Source organism: Antedon bifida, chromosome 4 (assembly GCF_963402885.1).
Source record: "Antedon bifida chromosome 4, ecAntBifi1.1, whole genome shotgun sequence".
Classification (NCBI taxonomy): domain Eukaryota; kingdom Metazoa; phylum Echinodermata; class Crinoidea; order Comatulida; family Antedonidae; genus Antedon; species Antedon bifida.
In genome coordinates, this window is record NC_136229.1 from 24,682,162 (window position 1) to 24,707,378 (window position 25,217).

Consider the following 25,217-nt stretch of genomic DNA (forward strand, 5'->3'; position numbering starts at 1 on the left):
TGTAATATGTGGATTCTAAAATGTGTTTGCATAACGGGTTAATAAAATTAGCATAATTACCTGGAGGTGTTGTTAATGTAGTTGTTGGTGCTGTAGTTGTTGCTGCAGTTGTTGGTGATGTAGTGGTTGATGTAGTTGTTGGTGATGTAGTGGTAGATGTAGTTGTTGGTGATGTAATGGTTGATGTAGTTGTTGGGGATGTAGTGGTTGATGTAGTTGTTGGTGATGTAGTGGTTGATGTAGTTGTGGGTGATGTAGTGGTTGATGTAGTTGTGGGTGATGTAGTGGTTGATGTAGTTGTTGGTGATGTAGTGGTTGATGTAGTTGTTGGTGATGTAGTGGTTGATGTAGTTGTTGGTGATGTAGTGGTTGATGTAGTTGTGGGTGATGTAGTGGTTGATGTAGTTGTGGGTGATGTAGTGGTTGATGTAGTTGTTGGTGATGTAGTGGTTGATGTAGTTGTTGGTGATGTAGTGGTTGATGTAGTTGTGGGTGATGTAGTGGTTAATGTATTTGTTGGGGATGTAGAGGTTGATGTAGTTGTGGGTGATGTAGTGGTTGATGTAGTTGTTGGTGATGTAGTGGTTAATGTAGTTGTTGGGGATGTAGTGGTTGATGTAGTTGTGGGTGATGTAGTGGTTGATGTAGTTGTTGGTGATGTAGTGGTTGATGTAGTTGTGGGTGATGTAGTGGTTGATGTAGTTGTTGGGGATGTAGTGGTTAATGTAGTTGTTGGTGCTGTAGTGGTTGATGTAGTTGTTGGTGCTGTAGTGGTTGATGTAGTTGTTGGTGATGTAGTGGTTGATATAGTTGTTGGTGATGTAGTAGTTGAAGTAGTTGTGGGTACTTCAGTTGTAACTGTAGTTGTCGATGTTGTTGTCAACATAGTTGTTGGCATTTCAGTTGTTGTTGTCGACATAGTTGTTGGCATTTCAGTTGTTGTTGTCGACATAGTTGTTGGAATCTCAGTTGTTGTTACTTTGGTAGTAATAGCTGTAGGTTTAATATATACAGTACAATAAGGTAATCATTTTTATATTTTTTTTTTATAAACACCAGATATTGTATGTAACATAACATATTTGTCGTATATTATTATCATGAAAATAATCATTTAGTTATCTACAAAATAACAGTTCATCTACACTTATGAGCAGCTAATGCCCACATCCTGAGCAAGCCTAATGAAAACATTTGCAAAGATACAGACTGTATTTCAACGATTTAATAAAAAGAAATATTTCCAAATAATATCACTATGCTACTTACGGGTGGATGTCAATGGAATACATGTAGTCGAACATTTATCTATAGATACACATCTATTGATTTTAGAATCAAATACAAGATTCTCTTCACATTCACATCCTTCAACACATCCCTCAATTTCACATATGTGTTCGTTGCAGTGGTTGTCACAGGTTTCTGGGCATGGCGAGGTACAGGGTACCCACTGACCACATCCTTGACATTGCATAGCTAAGTTTAGAATAGTACCATAGATCAGTATATACAAGGAAATACGAAAAATGTGATAAATATAGCTTTGAAAATGCAACATGTTTAAATATAGTTAAAAGTATAGGATAAAAATGGTTATCCATACATTCTTAATCTACGGTAAAATACAGAGCTGTGTAAAAAGTTGAAGAACTTCACATGCTCTGGTTTATGCTTACTAAACAGAATGAAACAACATATACAAACTTACGGCAATGTTCATTGGACCTCCATTCCACTGCAATACCATGTAGGACACAATCATGCGCATAAGCCTTAATTGCTGTACAAAGGCACTCGCAATCACCCCCAAAATCACATCCACAAGCATCATAAACACATCTGCCATAATAGTTTTCATAAGGTACTTCAGAATGGCATGCTTTGAATATTTCTGACTTGATAATTGCGCATTTCTTTACAGCCCAGGCTTCTCTGTTTGGTACTAATGAACAAGTGCTTTTGATTTCTTTAGTAGCTGGACAGGACTGCCGTACCTTCCAACTATCACCAAATTCTATGGCAGTGGCGACTGGTGGCCCACCAGAAGATGTCACAAAGTCATTTAGATGGTCACTGTCAAAGTTGCCACACAGGCCGCTTACCTATGAATGAATTGTAAATTCTAAAAATTCTGTACATATAACTTTAATTTACTTCATCCATCCATTTTGAAAATCTATAGTGACCAGAAGTTATATTGTTTAAAATATGAAACTTTACCTTTTTACTATGCATTGGATCAAGTCTGATATGCATTAAAGTGCCTCTATCCCATTGCAAAGTAACTCCTTCTGGTATCGTAATGAAGATATAGTTACCAACAGTATGCATATGAAAATGTGAATCTCGAGGCATCTCAACTTCCTTTCCACGAACCAACTCTAAACTCTCTCTATCAATTCCAGAACCAATGGTAAACATAATCGATTTTGTACATGTTACCCCAGTAGATCCACACATGATGTTTTGAGTTTTTATAGAGAACTCGATTTTAGAGTCCTGAGTACTTTGTACCAAAGTATATGTACATTCTCCTTGGAATTCAAATTTTCTGCCATCAAACGATGTATAATGAGATTCTCCATATATAGTACAAAGACCTGCAATACGTAAATCATATTTATTTGCTTTGTATTTGGCACACTAAACATTCAAATTAATGATACCGATTAAAAACGCTTGTATAAATGCATTTGTGATTTGATTCACTGAGTTAACAGAACTTCTGCAAACTAGTTTATCAAGAAGGTGCATGGCAAACTAGTTTTCGGCAAAGTTTGGAAACATTTTGCTAGTAAAAAATAGGTACTGTAATCTTGTGAATCAACTTGTGATGAACATTTGAGAATACACGGCGACGCTAACTGTATGTACAAAAATCAACTTACTGTATGATGGTAAAAATTTAATAATTGAAATTATAATCTTTACCTGGACAAGTATTTGTTTCACACACCCATTTGCGGCCATTGCAGATGCTGTAATTAATTATTAAGTAAACGATAAATATGTAATATGAAATATAACTTTTCTAACAACATGAATTCCTACTTTACTCAAATTTTTTTGAATATAATAAATATTTTCCTTTCAGCAGTTTTAGACACATTTAAGGTATAATTTACCATTCATTACAGTCAACCATGATAGACTCTAAGTTCCGATAGCTTCTATCACCATGGTAGCAAGGGCAATCTTCTCTTTTTACACATAGAGCACCTGAAAATGACGCATAGAATTAATTAATTTTGTAATAGTTGATGTATATTTAGGTGATATAGGTGGCCTGGATTCATAATACTAGGTTTTTCCAAAAATTCAGTGAGTATCTACAAACTGCAGCGTCGGTTGGATCAGGAAAACTATTTTACGAATCAGTTTTTCAGATAGGCCTACTTGTAAATCAACCATTTTGTCCCATTTTAGGCAAACTGTAAACATTGTACACAGTAAGTAAAAGACATACCATCAAATATAAATCCATCAACACATTGACAGCCGGGTTCACATGATATTTCATTACAAGTCCCTTCTGTTTCATCTATATTGACACAGGTCAAAGGGCAAGGGTCACGACATTCTACAAATTCCATGTTTTCTCCGCATACTCCTTCATTTGGAGCGCATGTGTTTTCGTCACATTGCCAAACACCATTGAAACATCGACTAAAATAGAAAAGCTGAAATTAATAAATATACTAAACACAAAATTATTATCAACAAACATGAATTAAAGATTCATTTATATTAGAAGACCCGGGTGGTTGTGCAAATATGTTTTGGAAAATATTTCCCATATTATAATCAATGATTTTCTAAATGGTGCATTTATGTACATACCAACCCTGACATCCCTGTCTAATACTTTCTCCTGGATTGTAATACCGACCGTTAAATCCACAGGAACAACTGCTAATTTTTATACAACGACCATGCTGGTCAAGAACTTCACCACTTGGGCAGCTACATCCCGAAACACATTCTTCTTCACAGGAAAATTTCCGACCGAGGGCAGCACAACTGGTTTTACATGCTGAACCACATTCCTGGTAAATCTGGTCTCCCTCACATTTAATTTCTGTATTTTAAATAACCGTTTATTAATTTATCTTTCACAATTGATGACATTTAGTCAAAGGAATAATACACAAACGTACCAAAACGGTAGGTTTTTTTTTATCCTGTCTTAATTTTTTTTAATGAATCCTCTAGGCCTAGGGGTGTTTTCTTCCAATGTCATCGTATCACAAGACTACCATCGATATTCCTGAACCATAAAGATCTCTTGCGATGGCGTTCAAACCCGCAACATACTAAACACATTATTTAAATTACAACAAATTAAAATCGCTATTTTATTTCACTCAAACACTCCATTAATTTATTAAACTTACCACATTCAGTAATATTCAGTCTCCAATTAATGGGTTTTCCCATCTTAGCGCAGGCATCCGCGTACACTGCCACACTGGCACAAAACATTCTGACGTCAGTATTGGCACAAACGTCATATTTACAATCTTCAAAGTACTGGTCAACTCCAACAATATTATGGCACGCTGAAAAAAGACATAATTCGTACGAATATTACTAGTGAATGACTAGTTATGAAATGTAGGAAATGTGTATCCAAATTGTTTACTCTAGTCATAACGAAGGAGTATTTAAATGATCTTCTTACCATCAAAAGGAGCCGATTTCAGAACCGAGCAATATTGTTGAGACAGTAGTTTTCTGTGGGAGAAGATATCACACGGACTTTCCAAATTCAGATTGTTGGAAATGATTGGACAAGACCCTTCTAACATCCACTTGGCAGCAAAGCTGGACGCTTGGATTTCAATATCACCAGCTTTTGTCCTGAAGTCAGTCTGTAATTTCAACAATAACACATTTACTGTATATATTTTGGACGATACATGAATGTTAATATAAAAAGTGATATATTTCACTAAAATACAAATTTGTTATACTATGTTGTTTATCTTTTAGATACTAATGTTACTAGGAAATGAAAACATGATCATGATATGTGTACGATTGTCTGGATCTGAATGGAGATACAAACAAAAAGCAAAAAGCTGTATCAAAAATATAAAGTAAAACAGCCAGAAAGAGAATGCCGAGCTTTCGATCGGATAACATTAATCTTTTAGCAAGGCAATTCTACAATTATTTTAAAAAAACCTATACAAAATGTTTTTAGGTTGATCATATTGCAGGTAAGTAAAACGTCTATAAAATATGGAAAATTGATTAGGCCTACCGATTGTTTACGATCAAAGGTTCCACATAGACCACACGTTTTAAGTTCGCCAAAGAACGATGGTGGAGCTGTAACATACACTCGAACATATCCATCCCACAAAAGGATCAAACCATTGTCCAAAGTGACCTAAATAAATAAAATATTGTCTAGTTACCGTCCCTCAGTTTATTTATGTAAGTTAAAAATTTCTTTTTGATGTCAACAGCATGTCTAATACTACAGGATGTCTGAAGGTTATTTCAGAAGAAGCAGAGGCAGATGAGGATATTGAATGAAATGTGAATTACTTAAAGCGGCTTCTTATTTAATATAAATTTGGATTGATATTAGTTCAGTTCCATCTTTGTAAAAATGAATGAAATGACGTATAGGAGGTTTTTATAGAGTTTGTACGAGACTCTCTAGATGCCTCAATATGTTGATAACAGGTTCCTAATACGTACGGTATATAGGCCTACCATATACACTAGTATGTAATAAAAGATTGTTACCCTCTGATATATTGATGATAACTGTTCGATAAAGACTCCAGCTGCTGAATGGGGCAACTGATCGACGTCTTCACCGTTAACCGATACAATGTAATTCTGTCGTAATTTGACACGCATTGACCCAACGTTAACTATTACACTCCTTCAAGAATCAAACGTAAAGCTCTGTCTACACTATCAAACTTTATGTGACAAACAAAAGTGCCCATATAATGGAAACGATGATTTCATATCACTACCATATTTGGGTACATCACATTTTTTGCCAAACTTGTTTGATAGTGTAGACAGAGCTTTAGATTATTAACAAATACTACCTTTATGTACGCTAATAACTACTGATTATAATTAAAAATAAGTTAAGGTGAGATTCAGTAATCCGGAATCAGCCTACTGTAGCTTCTGTTTGTCATTATCCACTTTATTTTAAAATAAGTCTATCATTACTCAGTATAATTAAAAATAAATAATAAGAGGCTTTGGCAATAATGAGATCAAATTCGGGAATGGCGCTATTGCGTTTGTCAAGGGCTCTGAACTTACTTTGTGCATGCGTAGCTCTGTAATCCACATTTCGTGTTCTCCACTTGAATGGAATAATCTAGAGTGTTGTTATTATCATCACAACTCTGTACAAGAACGTAGCTACAGTCACCAACAAAGTTGTAATGAAGACCGTCAAACGTTACGTAATGAGGATCACCAACCGCAGAGCATGTTGCCGGGCAGATTTCATCTGTACAAGACCAAGTACCGCCTTTGCATTCGCTTGATATTTGAGATAAAAATAACTATGTAGTAACTTAATAAATTGATGTTTGCAATGTGCACGCAACACAACGGCATACGCACAGCACAAGTAAGTTAACAAAGTATAGGCGCGAAAGTTCTAAAGTTCCACTGCGTCTTGATTGGTCAACTTACTTGTGTGTCAAATATTGTAAGGTCCGACTTTTATTTATTTTTTAATCACCGAAAAAATGTTCAGCACTAGAAGAATAATAATCAATAAATCAATCATAATCGGTTTCAGAACAAAAAGGGAAAACCGAACTATAAAGAGAAAGCCGAACAAAAAACAAACTTACTTACCATGTATTGCAACCATTGTCAATTGAGATGGTTGACCCGGCAGCATATTCTCTCATCTGATAAGAACATGGGCATTTGGCGGGAGCTATGCACGCGTTATTGTTAAGAACCATATTACTTGGGCAGTGGCATCCATCAATACAATGGTCATCTATACAATCGTAAGTTGTACTTTTACAGGTCAAAGGGCAAGATGTACCACATTGATGGAATTCCATATTGGCTGGACATTCCAAAGCTGTTCAGAATAAGTATGACATATTAATAACAATTGAGAAGCAATATGTTTCCATGATGTTTTTAAAAAGTAAAATACTTTCCATCTAAATAATGATCTTTCATTAAAGGGAAAGAAAGGCTTTCACTTACGGCATCTATCTTCTGATCTCCAATCTATATAAACTTTTTTGCGCGCGCATTCTCTTGCGTACGCCTCGAAAGAGTTACATGCGCAGTCGGATCTTGATTCATGACAGTTACATACATCTTCTTTACAAGCATCGTAATAAGGTTGAACGTTTACAACCTAACAAAAATAAAGAAAACCTTGTAGAACTGTATGAAGTATAAATAAGCATTTTACATAGTGGACAATTCTTGACAATTGAGTGTCAGATCATACATAAACTCGTACCTAGGCCACAATATTATTTTACAAATCATTTATTTGTATTCTATTGTTAAGTTGTTTTTACTTAGCATGTTACAACAACAGATAACAGCTGGTATTCTTTGTGTTTACTCCCATTCTCATCCAGTCTTTACATTGCATAAACAAGCACACTAAACATAAATATACAAAAATATTGAATTGAATTATTCTTCAAGCATAAACTAGTATCATGACCACACCACTAAAACAGAAGCCTTCTTTGTACACATTCCACCACCGTACCATTCAATTATTTACCAAATGACACATACGAAACTCTTCATCGGCCATCATTGCCTCACATTCTGTTTCTGAACGTTCAACGTCGCTTGGTGAGTCCACTTTACAATAAGAAGCTTGACTCATTGCAACACAGTCTGCAATTCAAAATGAACAGAAAAACATTTAACATTTAAACAAAATGTAAATTTACTTCATATTTATGATTTACCAAAAAAAAATACACATTTATAACGGACAATTTCGATGTCCTCTCCTCGTCCAAAGTAAACATTGCGATCAAGTTTACCAGCTATTAAGCAAGAAATCTTCGAGCGGTCACTAGGTTCGGCTATTCCGATCAGCGCTAAAAATAACATAACAATAATTCATTTTAAATTGAACATAAAGTCACTTGAGGAAAAATGATGATCTTTTTATGAGACAAGTTACATACCTTCTGGATTCATGGTATACTCTGATGCAAAAGATGCAGCAGATTGAGAAACACTGCCATCCCGCAACGTGAAGTCATCCGCAGGATTCAACGTGTAGGTTCCACAAAGACCTCTTGTGTTGGACAATAATTTGTCTTCAACCGAAATGTAGAATGCATCATGCCCATCCCATCGAATATTAAACCCGTACACACTACGCACGACGATGTAGTCAGAAACTAGCTCAATTTCCATGCCATCAAATGCTGTTGGAAGTTCCTGAAGTTCGCTTGCTTGTAGACCGATTTTTCGTAGAACCAACGGAGAGTCTTTAGATCTTTGCAGAGTCACCTCAACAGTGGATATGTATATTGACAGTGACCTGCTACATACCATTTTTGAAGTACAATCCTTTGCATTCTTAACGTGGATCTGGAAAGTCCTGTCTGAAGCATCTTCAAGAAGAAGGTAGTGGCAGGAACCATGGAAGGTATAGATTCTGCCATCAAATGTTCGGTAGTGGTCCTGACTCCACGTAGTACAATAACCATCGGCTTTTTGGTAGTCCTCTTCATTGTCTAAACATATATAATTATATGTAATATGCTGTATGTATTATTAAGAGTTGGGGCTATAATAATATTATAAGCACTGTCTATTAGGCGAATTTTTCGCGCTACCTACCTTTCCACAAGAGCGAATAGCTGCGATTTTCTTTTTGATCGCGCTAGTGTCTGCTGAAATTTTTGCAGCATTTGCATGAGTATGTGACTACCAATGAGCTTATATAGATTGGTAATTTATATAAGGTCACTGGTGACAACTCACTTCTTGAGCTCTGATTGGTTGCGCAATTCTTCGCATCCCAAAAGTAGAAAATGTACACTAAATTATAGCGAAAAACTGTATGGATTATAATTCGTCTTACAGAAAAGGGTTTGGAATATTAAAATATTAACACGCATGCTTTTCCAATTTGCCTACAGTAGTTAACCTAATTACTAACATATATGGCACAAATTAAATACATTGTCGTCCTTCTCTCTTCTCATGATAGTTAGGCCTATCATAAATATGAAGAAGTTTCAGTTGGAAGAAACATGATGAGTAGTCGGTTCTCTACTTCAAGATTTAGCATAACGTCATTTTACCTACCAATGATTCCTGAAAGGTTGCTCGTCATAGTAGTGAAATAAATCTCTGAATAAAAAATCATTATAATTTATTAACTTCAACAATTTCTTTAAAATTGTCATTTAAAATTAATCTATGCGCATAATTACATATAGCAAAAAAACACAAACAAAACAAATACAGACTTATGTCAACGAGTGTAACGATTACATTCTGGATTGTAGCCTAGTTTAAAATAACACAAACACTTTTTAAAAAACCCTAAAGGATTTTTCTGTCCAAATATCGCCAGTCTATAGCCTATTAGAAAATATTCTGCATTTTGTGTATTATTTATTTATAAGAATTGCTCTCTTTCTTTAAAGAATAAATGTTATTTGTTATATTTGTTGTTAAAAAGAAAATAAAAGAATGTGCCTTAGAACCGCTTAGAAAGTTTATCCGTACTAAAATAGGCCCAACACCGCGATGTGACACCAACGTGGCTACAGGTACTGCGCACGTGAAATAGTTTTTAATATACGTGTTCATTATTTTCATTTAACAGTTTACAATTAAACTACACCTTTTAATAGCTGAAGTGTCTAGCTTTACACAGGCCGCGTATAAACACAAATTCTAAATGAAAGTTTCTTGAAGCTAAAACTAAATGTTTTGTGAAGCTCTCTGCAGATAAACCGCGTTACAATGTTCACGAACATGTTTACGCGGTTAGTATCATTCGTGTTGGAAACTTTGCAACAATTAATCAAAAGAAAACCTACCTTTGCAGTCGTGAATCGGTAACTCAGGTTTCCAATTAGATACTGTTGTAGTTGGATCGCATTTATACTCATAGACATCAGTACTAAAGCCTGGAACACATTTCACAATACATACATATGCATTCTTCTCACTAGTACAACTAAGAGATCCGTTTCTTGGTGCTTCAGGAATAATACAGTTTTGTTCGGCTGAAATGTGGAAGATACATCTAGTTAAATAATATATATGGAAAACATGATTTGGTACCTAAACATTTATGATAAATTAAAATTCGATGCGAGATAATCATCCTGAGTAGCTGAGAAAATTCCTTGATGCTTAAGACGAATGGCAATGACGTCACCGTTTCTGGAAAAGAAGTCTTATTGCAGCAAATTATTAACTTTAAATATACCGACCCTACACAATAATTTTAGTGGGCTATCTTTTCTATTTAGCGTATAGCCATGGACCTATAAATTAGATTTTATATTACTAATTTATAGGTCCATGGCATAACTAACGACTTACCGGTTTCACAGTAGCTACCACTAAAGCCCGTGCGACAAGCGCAAACATTTGGTTCGACGCACGTACCGCCATTCTTGCATTCAATATCACAAGCAGCTAAAAAACAACACAAAAATCATTAAATACCAATTAATAACAATAATTGCAATTAACTAATACATAGTAAAGACAATATTAAACCATTATTTGAATCAAGCCCTTTTTAAACTGAACAACAAAAATACCAATTTGGTGGTTATTTTGTCCCATTTTAAGGTATACGATGTAATCTTTCTGCAAACATTCGAGATTTTTGTGGCATGTGATAATACTTTAGGACGCGGTGCGATAACCAACTCAAAGAGTGCGACGTCTATATTCTCTCTACTTTCTGTCGCCAAATTCGTGGTTCCCTCGAAATTTACTTTAGAACAAATATATTCTTCTTATATTCGATGAACGAAGATGTTTAAAGATTAAGGTAAATATTCTCCTAATGATCATTCATTATTTGTATAATAATATACTTACGTTGACAGTCCGGTATGATTGGTTCCCAACGACCTACACTATTTGTACATGTAGTTTTAATGCTTTTAACACCCTTAGAGAATTCATATCCGTCTTCGCAAGTTGCGAGGCAAGAACTGAAACAAAAGTATTACAAAATGATCAGTAGAACCCCGCTTTCCTGTGAAAAGTGTCCTCCTAATAGAGTAACGTAATATCTACGTATGAAACGCCATATGTGCCAAAATATGCTAATATCAATTTGAAATGTGTTCTGGAACCAAAGCTAGTCCATGAAAGCGTTTATTGAATTTATAAATTTCCATACACAAAACATTACGTTGCGTGTTGCAATTAACATATTCTAATGCCGCTTGGTCTTACTGGTAAAATTTAAGTTATACTTACCTTGTTTCACTTAGAAAAGAACACGAAAACGTTGCGTTAAGCGGTTGATTTATTTCTAAGCACAAGTTTATTGCTAATAAGAGAATGACATTAATAACAACAATAAAATATAGGATAAAATCATGACAGTAAACAGCAAGAAATGCATCAGGGCTACTAATAATTAATAATCTACATGGATCACGAAAGTCGAAAAAGGAATAGAACATTATATAAGATACAATAAACATCCATTCTGTTTATCACAGTAAAATGACATATAGCGGAAAGAATAAGTTCACAAGACGAGCGTAACTGAAGATGATACTGATGATGATGGCGATGATGATGGGTATCTTTATTATTATTTTCTATTTCCATTGTTATCTTAGGCCTATTCATATTAAGTCACTAATTTCTAATATTTTTTATGAAAGAAACTTTTATTAATTTGGAGAAGTCAAATTAACAAAAATGGAAATTATTCCAAACAAGCAAACATCTGCTATTGTAATTATCTAATTATTTCCATTTTTAGGGTAGCAGGATTAGCAAGCTTTTCCTCACTTACCAACGCAGTTGGGGACAGACGGCGGTGACCATCCACTCGATGTGCATTCGAATTCGTCACTTCCCCCTAGAGGCAGGACGTATCCAGTATCGCAGCGTAAGAAACAACGTCTGTAATATTAAAGAGGAAACACAACGGTTTAGGAATACATTTGTTTTAAAATTATCTAATATAAGTTAGTAACACACACTAGTTTAAACAAGGAACATGTATTATAATATGGACAAAATCGGATTATTACGGTACTTGCTAACATTTCACGAGTAATTGAAAAGGTATTGAAATAGGTTTAAAACTAAAAAAAATGAATGAAAATGAAAAATCAAACTTACGCAACGTTTGCCAGTACGGCGCAAACGAGCTCTCCATTTTCTGGTTGTTCTAAATTACCACATTGCATCTGCGAAAACCCAGTTTTCGTAAAACATAGTAGGCCTACCACTATCAAAAATAGATCTGAACCTCGCATTAAAGGCATTTTAGAGGCTTCTAAACGGTAGTATAACTCGCTCCAAAAACGGTTATACTAATAACATATATTTAGTATTTCCCCCTTTATATACACATTTTCAATACATTATATTTCACAGATGTTCTTGTTTAGTTTGACTTTGCAAATTCGTAAAAACACGAAATTATGCTCTGTAAACATTTTTACTTTGTCGGTGGCCTTCCGAATTATTTGATTTTAATTTATTATTTTCTTTTATTTAATGCACCTGTCTCTGGTCACGATGATCGTACAGTAGTCGTGAACACGCCTTAGTATGTCAGTCGGTCATCACATTTTTATAAATTTCAGATTTTAATAAATTACGCGTACATTATTTAAACGCGCGTGAAAAATCCGTGTTATAGGCCTATCAGCCTTTGGACGCAAAAGTATGTCCGTCCGTCAGTCACATCTTATCATTAACGTAATATAGGAGAATTGATTAACGTTCTAAATCATTTTATAAATTTCAGATTTTAATAAATTACGCGTACATTATTTAAACGCGCGTGTAAAAATCCGTGTTATAGGCCTATCAGCTTTTGGACGCGTACATCAATTAGTTATCTTATGGTAGGTCCCATTGGCTGACTAGGTTATTGTTAATAACCTTATCTTCAAGTTGTTCCGAATCTTGCTAACGTCGGCGTGATTGTATTTACTTTACAATGTTCTCCGTCGCGTGTAATATTAAATTGGAATTCTATTTGAATTGCAACACATAAAACTATAATGTCAACTTGTTGTATTGTTGAATTTGGCATTCCAAATACTACCGTCAAATAAATAAGTGAATCAAATAATATCCATTTGTAATACCATATGTAGATATAACAATATTTCTCACGAAATTACCAGAATATTATTATAACCTTCATTCTGTATTAAATTATTTAATTCACAATTTTCGATTACGTGGTGTTACCATTGATTGTTTACCTTACAATTTTCAGGCGTTCAGACAATACATTTCGTAACGTATTATCAACACTAATATAAAAGTCCTTAACAAACGCTTCAATAAAGACTTAACTAGATTAAGTCACGAGTGACGAGTTACTATGTTATCCGCGTTAAAGCGCCGTTAGTATGGACACGGCGAAAGTACAGTTGAAATGAATTCACGTCGTACGGGGCGCAATTTGGGACATGTAGACACTGTAGTTTGAGAAGAAATTTTGTTTTGAAATAAAGGAAATGTGAAAAATAATTTCTCAAACAAAGTACTAATTATGCATGTTCCAAACTGCGCCCCGTACGACGTAAATTCATTTAACTTATTTTGTACGCCGAACAAATACACACGATCCACATAACGATGATGCTTGGAAGAAATTGGCTGATTAAGCGTACCACAAAAGAAAACCAAATTCAAACTTTTGTCAGAAAATCGGACATTTATTAAAAAACACTGAAATTATTTTATTATTCGAATATATGTTGTCGGCATACATATATATAAATGTTGTATACATGGCGATTATATCGTATATTAAATGATGACTGACAACGGTATATCAAGCCAGTCGCAACTCAGAGGCCTACTATAGGTTTTTATTTCACCACCTGTAATATTCTTATCTATACATTGGCACATGTAAAAATAATTTTTGTTTGTAACCAGGCGTTTATCAAAATAAACAAAATGCGATACACTTACAAAAAGAATGCGATGTTTTCAAGCAAAGCAAATTGACTATTGTTAACATTAAGTATATTATACAGTAGAATATACAGGCCTACTGAGTGGATATTTTCTGGACCACAAAGTGTCTATTTAATATGGGTGTCTCCTAACAAAGCTATGATAGCCTTGCTCCTAATATGGATGCATTTATTTCCCCTCGTTTCTACTGAGGGGTTCTACTATATTTAAATTACGATTGGAGTGCATTTCAATTGATTAATATCGACGGAATAATATAAATTAATGTGCATATTAAAAATTATGAATTTATAAATATAAATCATTTATAATTATTCGATTCAATGCAAGTGTTTTTATTTATGGCTATACAATTTATCTGATACTAGCATTTTCTACAATTAACTGCGATATACTATGATAATCTATATAAATTATATATTAATTTATCTTTAAAGTTTCGTTTAGCACACTTTAGCATTTAATTTAAAACAAGATAACGTAAATTATTGAGGAGGCTTACCAAAAAAATGTGTGCACTATTCTAAAAGCGATGTTTAAAACTATTATAATGGTTTTGCATATCTATTTGACGACGGCCCTTAGTATGTTCGACGGCATATTATTATTGTCATGGTGGCGGCGGCGCATTCATATTACATTTTGAATGCGGCATGTATAAAATGTCGACGTCGGAGTTCTGCTGTAATTTTCATCATTTTAATGTTGATTATTAAATTCCGAGTTCGGATGAACTGAATATTATTTTACCCGCTATTCCAATCTTGGATTTATTTTAAATTATGGATTTAAAAAAAATTGTCATAAAAGCGATTATATAATCTTTAAATAAAAAGCAGAAACTAAGCACATTTAAAAAGCACATTTAAAGAGGATTCGATTACTAAATTGGCACATGTTTTAGTATAAAATCTTCATATGGATTTGTTTCATATTGAGTTGTTTAAAGATGTATTGTCCCTTGAAACACAAAAAATGAAAAAAAAAATATTCTAAATATAAATTGGCCATATCAAAGTAATATTAAAGGTATTCACTTTAAGTCGAAAATTTGAGCCAAAAACAACAAGTTTACGTAATTAACAGGTAAATTAATTTGATTACATTTCGTCTGGAAAATCATCACAAGCGAAAGTAAACAAAGATTTCAAACCACGAGTATGCATTATACATGATGCTAATTAGGATTGTTTACAACTCGTCGCGGTTGAGAAGGTGTTTTCACACAGATCGCGAGGAAGTTTTATGATTATGCATATAGAGTAGTCAAACAAGCGCGTTGCATTATGAGATATGTTTTGATCGAAAACTTTGACTGGAAGTCAAAGTTATTTTTTGAACAAAAAAATGTCTGTATTTCGGTTAAATAATTTTTTTTTTAAATAATTTTTGGTGAAAGTTAATAACTATTATGATACTTCAAAATGACCCACTTTTTTTCTAAATTTAAAAAAAAATTTTTTTTTTGAATTGGTCAAAGGGACAATACATCTTTAACCAAATGCAGTAATACATTACAAGCTATAAATGAAGTTGTATATAAAGGAAAATAAAGCAAAATATTGCTTTAAAATGGAAAGATTACATAAAAATAATAAAATGTTATCATCGTCATTAATATATATTAATACATAGCATACTAATATATAACTACACAGTTAAACAATTATAAAGAGATAATTTAAAGGAAAAAGACAATTGTAAAAGAATTAATAACAAACTGTATTAAAGGATTTTAAATTTAAAATAAAGGTTAATTGTTAAAGAAAATGTGTCAACTATATAAACTATGAGAAAATACAGTGATATTTTATAAAAAGTGCAAATTAAAAGTTATAATGAACATAAAGTGGAATGTCTCTATATTAATAACAACATATTTGAAAATAATCAATTATTAAAAGTATGGTTTAAAAGATCTAAAAAAGTAATATTAACATTAAATGTATAAAACAAATGATAATTAAAAGAAAATAATAGGTTTCTTTTGAATTATCAAGAACATTATTAATTTATTACAGTACAAATTACTTAAAACATGTACCGTATATTAGAAATAGTATTAAAAGAAATGAAATTTAAACAAAGGTTATTTTAAAAGGAAATTATATTTAGAATTACCATGTAACACTATCAACTAAATATTAATTATTAGAACAAGTTTAATATATCTATTATTACAGACAAATTAAAAGTTATACTGACATGAAAATGGAATGTCACTATATTAATAACAATATAAATTATTACAAGTATGACAATGTGTAATATAATTAATTAACTTATGAAACTCAAAACATTCAGTTATAATAGGCAATAATGGTATCTTACCTAACTTCGGATTAACACCTAAATCTTCATAACTTGTTATAAAATCATTCTTTAAATATGAAGTGTACAAATAAATAAAACCATACGCTTAATACTAATTGATATTTCTTTTCTAAAAAGGAATGTTTCTATATAATATGGCTAATTTGGCTTTTATTGCAAATAATTAAAATGTAGTGAATGTTAAAAAAGCTACAAAAAGTGGCATGTACATTTACTCATTTTTGGGCAAGTCGGTACTATCACAAACTGCGGATATTAGCTTCATTCAACCATACAAAAGAATTGGGGAGAATCTGAGCAAGGGGTGAATTTGGGCAAAGGGTGTGGTAGAAATGGCACCCTTTATTGCTTTGATCACCATGTTATGGCTACCATGAAACTGTTGAAATCTAGCCACTATTGTTTAAGCTTTTTGATTTGTTAACATAAATATTGAGGTACATCACATATGTAGAGTTCTGAAAAGAACTGTTGAGTTATCTCATCAACATACCTCGACCGTCCTCAGCTTTTAGCTCTGTGGTATAGGCCTACCCAATTTGTATTTTCTTTCACCAGCTGTCCACCAATAAGCAGTTTATTCTCTAACTACAGAGAGTTTTTTCTAACTATATTTTATAGTTTCATCTAACCCAAATCCATCTGAGATTATTTTTCTAGGCCTAGAATACTGTATTAATATTCTCTTGCAGCGCAAGCTACTTCTACCTACATAATACCAGGCTTTAAAAAAGCAATTACTTTGAAATTCTCAATTAATCATTAAAACTACACTAATATTTTGTTTTATATATCACTTTTTTTAATATATATTTTTATTCTTAATTTATAAGCGAAATTACTCCTGGCAATTAAATAAATTTAAAAAAAATGAAAATAAGTAAGGAAAATATGCTTAAAATATCAATATATGAATACATTTTATATTATTTTAATGTTTTTCAATTCATAACTATATAAATCAAATCAAATCTGTTGTAGTGCATTTGCATAAGGTCATGTGGGCGGAATATAATACTAACGTGATAATCAAATTCAACCTTTCATCGAATAAGTGTATAACTACAATCATCGGGCAAAAAAATATATTATTTATAATTACAGATTTTGATATATATTTATATAACATTATTGACAGTGAATATATTTAAATAAATTATCTATTGTTAGTAATAACGTCACATTAACTATTTTGGAAGATCAGTTAAAATTAGAATAATGCTCATAGCAAAACATTTTTTTTTTATGATTAAAACATTTGCTGTTTTAGTATCTATCATAAATAAAGAAGACTTTTAGATTAGCATCCTTTTAGAAGTTCCTTCAAAAATAATCTTATTTTGCTTTTACCTAAATTTAATATAATTAGGTATTTTAATATTATTTAGGACGTCCTGAATTTATATTCAATCTTTTGTATTCTTAATCTGTTTTTATACCAGTTCTTAATCAGAATTTAAAATAAAAATTAATATTTATATACCAAATACTGAATATTCATGATTCTATATTATATATTTGCTGAATATTCATTAGGCCACTACAGATACAGTATTACCATTATGGGTATGCTAATGTTAAATCTTCTCCGTTTTTCACAAAGACAGGAAAAGAGACTTGCGATTTCTCAATTCGAATATGCCGTTGTTTTTTACCCAATTGACAGTTCAATATCGGATTTATTATCACCTTCAGTTCAGAATTCCTGGTCCTACACAAATGATAATGTTATAATGGTTTATGTGAATATATTAATATCAAAGAAAACACAAAAATATCCTCTTCATCCAAAACATGTAACATTTCAAAAGGCATTGTGGGATTGAATAGAGCCAATTGAGTAGTGTGTTATCAATATGTTAGAGAGGTCTAAGTTTGTAAGGAAAATAGGAAGGTTAGGGTGGTTAAAAAATAAATTCTCGAACAAACCAGGAATGACAATCCCATGTAGCATTTTCATTTTGCTGTATCGTTGAGGGTGCTGTGAAAATGGTAAATGGCGGTGTCCAGTGTGACCTTATGAAAACATTGTAAATGGATAAAATTACAATGTCACATGATACAAAATTATCCAATCACAATTCATGGAATACTCACACTGCCCAATGTCTGCATAGAGCACCAACAAATTCTGGAACTCGATTTTCTTGAGATGAGTTGGTCAAGCATACAACTAAATCATTTCCACTTTGTAAGTGGACGATGACCAGTTGGTCTGTTCCTGGACTTATACTCAGAGCTGTTATCTGTTTGAAAAAAGAATACCTTTAATTTAAATTCTGAACAAATTGACAGAGTGTGACTCCCTGCCGGTACTCTTTTTAAAAAAAGATAGCAATATTTTTTTTCTTAGATGTTTAGATGATTAATTAATTAACTAAATTTATCTTTATAACTTTGGATGGATAGAAATGTGTAAACTTGTACCATTGTTTTAATTGTACTGTACAACATTCAAACAAATCTCCAATGGCTTATACATAGATGTCAAGTGGGGTTCAAAAAGAATAGATGGGGTGGTAAAGCTTGAGGTCACTGAGCTGGACTTGACTAGTCTCACCATGGAGGAAATATATAGGAGATTCTTCGGTCTGATTTATTGTTTACAGCCTAATTATTAAACAATTAACTCTTTATGCTACGACGTTACAATGTGCATCCGTGCGTGCTGATCTTATCATTTCCGGCAGCATCTGTGTATAGACCGTTGTACCGCTCTATATATTATTTTCTCCATGGTTTCACATTCAGTGAGAGTTTGACACTTTCTCTTATGGATTGGCTTTGTTTTTTACTAACCTCGGTGATATTGATATGCGACATTGACTTGAAGACATTCTTTGGATCCAGCTTGTAGATATATTTATCTGTTACCAATATGGCTCGATCTGCACACTTATTATGCTTATTAACCTATAACAAATTGAACAAATGTTTAAGTAATGTATTATTATCAAACAAAGCTTGCTAAATAATTGCATAAACAAGTTGACTTGATATTTAATATATGTCTTTAAAAAGCTGCTAGGGGTTGAGCCTTTTGGCAGATACTGTAAAGTGACTTTTAATATCCATTGTTGACACACTATTAATATTATGTGTTTGCATTCCTGGACCCGCCTCTGATTATAGTAATTGTATTCTATTTGGTCGGGCTATTATTATTATTAATTAATATTAATCAGAGAGATTATATTAAAACACTCATTAAATAAACACATCAATTGTGAAACTGTTTTTAACAGAATTACAATATTACTTGTTTTGGTGATTCTGCAAATAATACATATAAAACATTCATTAAATATAAACACATGTTATTCTAGAAGCTAAGCTTTGATAGATGTATGTCTACAAAATATATGCAATACAATATATTAATAATATATACGTGTGGAAGAGGTAATAATCTAGGAAAGTACTTTTTTAGACAAATTCAAGAGAAATATAGAAAAACAACTGACTTGTTACACATTGTTTTGCCTGTCTGCAATGCGATTAATTGAAATTATCAATCAAAACATTCATAAATGCAATCATCCATCCCGTATGTATGTCATGGGAAATACCGCACTTGGCATTGTTTCACTTTTGTTTTTCTTTCACATTCTGTTTTTGCTATTAAAGAGTTTCTTATTATGTATAGTTTCAGTAAAGTCAGGGTACAAGAAATTTGGCAAAAATGGTGGTGGTGGGATTATACTGGGAATGCATTAACAATGAACTAGTGTCCAAATCTAGCCTACATTTGGGGGTGGGATTATACTTGATCATGGGATTACACTCGTGTTCTTAGTAATAACAAAATGGATGGTGTACTGTACCTTTACAACGGTGGAAGAGAAAAGCACTTTGTTGAATTTATCTTTGTTCTTCAGATTGCTGCTTGCAGACACAAATGGAGCGGTCTGATTGTTGTCTGTTAGCTGGAAGACAAACTTTTTATGTCAATAGTGATCTTAGGTTTTCTTAGATGTGCCAACGCGACTACGCAGCAGTATCAAGCATCATTTTGTGTATGCTCATATTATTATTCTTTATGCCAAGAAAGAGATATAAAACAAAGAAAAACATCAAAGACCACAATGTATGTTGCCAGGATACAAAAAAAGAGAACCGAATTACTATGGCTAATAGAATAGAGATGTTATTGAATATTATATATGTGCTAAGAACCTGTGTTTTCATAATGCATATGTTTCTGAATGTGAAAAGAATGATTTTATGCCTCAAAAGCTGCTGATTCTTAAGTCATGTGATTATAACCTCATCCCGGCCACATTTGTGAATAATTTAGTCGAGAGGTTACGGATGAGCGATCGGTTCTTTTTTACAATTGTATTTCTTTTCTCAATCAAAGTAACATTTATTTCTCTTCTTCTCTTTCATAGAATATAAAAATTAACAGTAAATATGATTAAAATAAGAGGGACAACATTCCAAAAAAGCGAAACTTGTATAAGGCAGCCGTCTGAACTTACGGAGGCTAGATAATTTCCCTGCCACTTTCGTCTGTAACCCCAATCACTTCGTTTTCCTCTTAGTGCGTTCATTGCTGCTGCTTTGATCCGTACTTGTTCCCATTCCTCCTTTGGTATCCTTGATAACACTGTCTTTGCAACCCATCTTTACAAGTAAAAAATAGTAAATAATATGAATAAAGTATAACAAAGATTAAAACTGAAAAAAATGATACTTGATGAAGAGAGATTACAATATCCTTCACTGCCTTTAATTAATTTATTTATAATTCAATTTTTTATCACTGTCTTTGCAACCCATCTTAAGTAAAAAATAGTAAATAATATGAATAAAGTATAACAAAGATTAAAACTGAAAAAAATGATACTTGATAAATACAATTTCAATTCAATTTTTGTTTTTATGAATTTATTATTTAAATATAAATAGCTATACAGTAGTTTACTTTGTATGTTGATTCGATATTGTAATATATAGAAATATTTATATTTTTAGAATTAATATAATATAACTAGATTTAAACCAGTTTTACTAATGGCCTTTGTAATCTTTTTTCAAGGACAATTTACACAGATGAGCAGTAACGGTAATACAAATATAGAATCTATGTTATTCCTTATGACCATTTACACGCAACGCAGAGTGGACGGGTGGTTTCCGCTCAGGATAGATACAGACTCTATGTGGGAAAAGCTACGCGGTTTTCCGCTTATACTGCAATGCAATTAATTTATGATTCTAGATGTTTGTTTAAATATAGTTCCGCATACTGTCAGTCTCCTAAAGCTCTAATGAATAGCCTTTATCATAAAAAAGTAATACATTTCTTTCTGATACCTTTTGTGGTTAAAATATAATATTCAATATTAAGCAAAGCAATTTTTACCTGTTATGCATCTTTTTCATTTCAGCAGTGAAGCCAAGCAACACATGAGGTGGTGGAGGCCAGGCACGGTTCCTACCTAAATCTCGCGAATGTTTCACGTCTCGGAACGTTTCGATGACTTTCTTCATAAATTGCCTGGCCTTGTAACGTTTGTAACAGTTCATTACTAGGTAAATAGCACGCATACGGCGTGCTAGAAGCCTAGCTGCTGTCCCGCGCCAAACCTACAAAATACAATTTATAACAATTTGATATAGATTTTTGCTGTGAAATTGCACTACACAAGCATTAATTTGTATGGCTTAGGATAAGAATACCCTACGGGTGTGATAACAACTATTAAATGTAATGAACCTTTTGCAATAGAAGTACAATAGATGGTAACAGTTTTCTCCTCTCTTCTTCTAGAACCACGATTGTTTTGGGCGTTCGTATAAACAGCTTTGAGCGTCCATACTTGACGTCATCAGCAAATCCCATGTGCTCAACGATAACTTTACTCCCGTCTTCTTCAGTACCGTCATGGAAGTTTGGCCAAGTGTAGTGTGTCAACATCTTGTATCTACAAGGTTTAAAAAAAAAATTAAAATTCAATAACTAAAAATAAAAACCCTCACAAAACTGAAAACTTGGAGGTTTGCACTCTTGATTCCATATCTGTGTGTTCATGATGATGCATACAACATATGTATGGATGTAAAAAGTATTTACCTTTGTAAGAATCTTGAATAGTGTATACGAGCAGCAAAGCCAGCCCGACGTACACGCACGTTTTCTAACAAACCCAAATATCGCACCTGATGAAGGCATCTTTCATCATTGAACAGAAGTGGAGATTTCTGCTCATTTGGCTTGATGCATCTAACATAATATGGCTCCTGCAAAGAATAATTTTGTGTTATGAAAGTCAGTTGAAGAAACGAACAAGGAGAAATATTTGTTTTAACTCTAATGCCAGTACCTCTGTTTAAGGGATACCACTTCACAAGGGACACCTATATTCAGGGGACACCTCTATTCAGGGGATACCTCTATTCAGGGGATACCTCTATACAGGGGACACCTCTATTTAGGAGACACCTCTATTTAAGAGACACCTCTATTTATGGGACACCTCTATTTAAGGGACACCTCTTTCAGGGGACACAACTATTTAAGGAACACCTCTACTTACAGGACATTCTATTCAGGAGAATCTCTATTCAAGGAATTCCTATTCAGGAATATCTCTATTCAGGGGACACCTCTATTTAAGAGACACTTTGTCAGGTCTTTCATAGGGGTTCAACAGCACTCAAATGCAATGGAGTAATAACATGAAATCAACCGCAATTCATTACTTTCTATCAAAATCTTAACTTACCTTGGTAGTAAGTTTCTTCACAAGGTCAATCATTGAGTTTTTGAAAATTGTACCTGCAGTCAAAGGTCTTTTTGTAACCTGTTAATGTTAATAAGAAGAATTAAGCAAACATGATGATAAAAACAGAATATATACAACATGACAGGGTAGGAAACTAGCTATTAAAAATAGATTACAACCAGCAAACATTAGCTAGCTTTTAAAATGTCAACCACAGATTGTAAGAAATCTACTAGCATGATAGTTTGCTAGGGTAAATTTTGAAACCTGAAATGGTGAATTAAATATAGTAAAGAACCAGTGTAATCTTAATAATAAACAATTATTATAATTTTTGTTTTATAAAGCAATAGTATTATTAACCTCAACCAGACCTATAATATTGAATGATTGCCCTTCACCACATTATAAAATAGCAGAAGCAAAGGATTATGGGTGAAGATGAGGAAATCTATGAGAATGTGAGAATGAGAAACAGCTGCCTAACCTAGATTCAAACCAAGAATCTTCTGCTTGATAATGATAATAATCTGAATATTTTAAGCTCTTTACAAAAAGGTCTTGCAGCGCTTTAAATTAAAAGGTGGGTTTTAAGAACAGATTTAATATATTATATTTATTTGTAATATACAGAAATCCTACAGTTAGACAACTTGGGCTTTCATTGTATGGTACAAATTAGGATAGTGACTCTTTAACACACTCGCTGTGGTATGTGGAATAATATTAATTTTTGAATGTTTGCACACTTACAGAATGTGTGAGAGATTGAAGTTTTTTTCATGAGAAAATGGGGCAGGAGTTTAATCTATGACTCTGGGATTGGTAGCCAAGTATCTTAAATACAAAGCTACAACTCTACTTTGATAAATCATGTCGAATCTATAATGGCGCTACAATTAATATACCTCCAACACACTCTGTTGTCCGTCTGGCCACATTTCTCTAATTGACTTATTGCTGCTTGAATACAGTAGACGTTTGAAATCTTGGTATAAGGTGTCTTTATTCTTATCCATGTAGCCTCTTACATCGTACCTGCAATATGTGGTGTGGGAATGTGCAGAAAAAGCAGCCGGTGAAAAAACAATGATGGATATACAATGGACTGACAAAATGATGCTGGCTCTTGCAATTTATAATAATATTAATGTTTATAAATATTTTTTAGTATACCTAAGCCCTTTATAAATTACTTTATTACAGAAAATTTCATTTCAAACACAGGAGAAAAGCAAGATACAAATCTGACATTCATTATTCGGTTGATAAATTTTAATAAAATTTAAAAAAATTTTCAATATAAAACTGTGTAGTTTATAGTGGTTCCCAAGTTCAAAGTATCTATAATATAATATCTGCAAAAATAAATTTGTTTAATGATAAAAATCTTTTTAAAATGTTGAACTTTGTAACTAACAAGATGCAAAATGCTGTTTATCAAGTTTTGTTACACAAAAGCAGACGATACATATTGACAGTTATTTAACATATCACCAATTTTCCCAATTTTAAAATGATTAACAAACACAGATTGCAATTCACAGAAAATGAGGCAGGGTGCAAAGCCAATGATTAGAATGGCAATGGTGAACTGTGACCTCTGACCTGTTTGACACTTTGTTTTCCATCAGGCCACATGGCTTTAAGGGTGGGGTTACTACTATTGTACAACAATCGTTTGAAATCCTGAAACAAGCTGTCTCTGTTCTTGATCAAAAACTGATGGATAACGTAGCTGTAAAAATGTTATTTATTTAATTAAAACTAATTGGGTTAAAAATAAGAATACACATGGGTTCCATCAAAGAGATACTATTATTATTCACTATAATATGCCTATGCTTCCATGAAAAGTGGGTGAAGAGATGTTCGATCTAGTATACAAATATACCTCATATATTGGTAGAATATTTTCTTAAACAGTTAATTGATTTAGAGGAAAAACAAACATGAGATCAATAGAATATCACA

General features: G+C 32.8%; 2 protein-coding genes across 3 annotated transcripts in view; both read right to left on the reverse strand.

Annotated features, from left to right (window-relative positions):
* The window catches only part of LOC144839281 (uncharacterized), a 29,388-nt gene extending 16,891 nt beyond the window's left edge, over nucleotides 1-12,497 (reverse strand). The window contains exons 1-23 of the mRNA XM_078694597.1: nucleotides 12,352-12,497; nucleotides 12,020-12,129; nucleotides 11,470-11,542; nucleotides 11,083-11,198; nucleotides 10,573-10,668; nucleotides 10,062-10,250; nucleotides 8,184-8,741; nucleotides 7,766-7,884; nucleotides 7,225-7,381; nucleotides 6,856-7,093; nucleotides 6,307-6,531; nucleotides 5,764-5,905; nucleotides 5,270-5,398; nucleotides 4,685-4,874; nucleotides 4,398-4,562; nucleotides 3,844-4,081; nucleotides 3,470-3,669; nucleotides 3,129-3,222; nucleotides 2,935-2,981; nucleotides 2,224-2,603; nucleotides 1,712-2,105; nucleotides 1,270-1,479; nucleotides 61-993 (exon numbers count right to left, since the gene is read on the reverse strand). Coding sequence (XP_078550723.1) covers nucleotides 61-993; nucleotides 1,270-1,479; nucleotides 1,712-2,105; nucleotides 2,224-2,603; nucleotides 2,935-2,981; nucleotides 3,129-3,222; nucleotides 3,470-3,669; nucleotides 3,844-4,081; nucleotides 4,398-4,562; nucleotides 4,685-4,874; nucleotides 5,270-5,398; nucleotides 5,764-5,905; nucleotides 6,307-6,531; nucleotides 6,856-7,093; nucleotides 7,225-7,381; nucleotides 7,766-7,884; nucleotides 8,184-8,741; nucleotides 10,062-10,250; nucleotides 10,573-10,668; nucleotides 11,083-11,198; nucleotides 11,470-11,542; nucleotides 12,020-12,129; nucleotides 12,352-12,497 — 5,149 coding nt within the window. The remainder of the gene's footprint in view (nucleotides 1-60; nucleotides 994-1,269; nucleotides 1,480-1,711; nucleotides 2,106-2,223; nucleotides 2,604-2,934; nucleotides 2,982-3,128; nucleotides 3,223-3,469; nucleotides 3,670-3,843; nucleotides 4,082-4,397; nucleotides 4,563-4,684; nucleotides 4,875-5,269; nucleotides 5,399-5,763; nucleotides 5,906-6,306; nucleotides 6,532-6,855; nucleotides 7,094-7,224; nucleotides 7,382-7,765; nucleotides 7,885-8,183; nucleotides 8,742-10,061; nucleotides 10,251-10,572; nucleotides 10,669-11,082; nucleotides 11,199-11,469; nucleotides 11,543-12,019; nucleotides 12,130-12,351) is intronic.
* A 3,487-nt stretch (nucleotides 12,498-15,984) lies between these two features.
* Nucleotides 15,985-25,217, reverse strand: part of LOC144840684 (unconventional myosin-Id-like) — a 32,875-nt gene continuing 23,642 nt past the window's right edge. Inside the window, exons 11-20 of one of the 2 annotated variants that reach the window (XM_078696636.1) lie at nucleotides 24,152-24,281; nucleotides 23,244-23,321; nucleotides 22,592-22,758; nucleotides 22,235-22,442; nucleotides 21,881-22,104; nucleotides 20,994-21,138; nucleotides 20,337-20,438; nucleotides 19,312-19,425; nucleotides 18,610-18,758; nucleotides 15,985-18,223 (exon numbers count right to left, since the gene is read on the reverse strand). In XM_078696636.1, coding sequence (XP_078552762.1) covers nucleotides 18,073-18,223; nucleotides 18,610-18,758; nucleotides 19,312-19,425; nucleotides 20,337-20,438; nucleotides 20,994-21,138; nucleotides 21,881-22,104; nucleotides 22,235-22,442; nucleotides 22,592-22,758; nucleotides 23,244-23,321; nucleotides 24,152-24,281 — 1,468 coding nt within the window. In that variant the 3' untranslated portion in view covers nucleotides 15,985-18,072. Of the gene's footprint in view, nucleotides 18,224-18,609; nucleotides 18,759-19,311; nucleotides 19,426-20,336; nucleotides 20,439-20,993; nucleotides 21,139-21,880; nucleotides 22,105-22,234; nucleotides 22,443-22,591; nucleotides 22,759-23,243; nucleotides 23,322-24,151; nucleotides 24,282-24,851; nucleotides 24,982-25,217 lie in introns of both variants that reach the window. The other variant, XM_078696638.1, reaches the window with a different exon arrangement.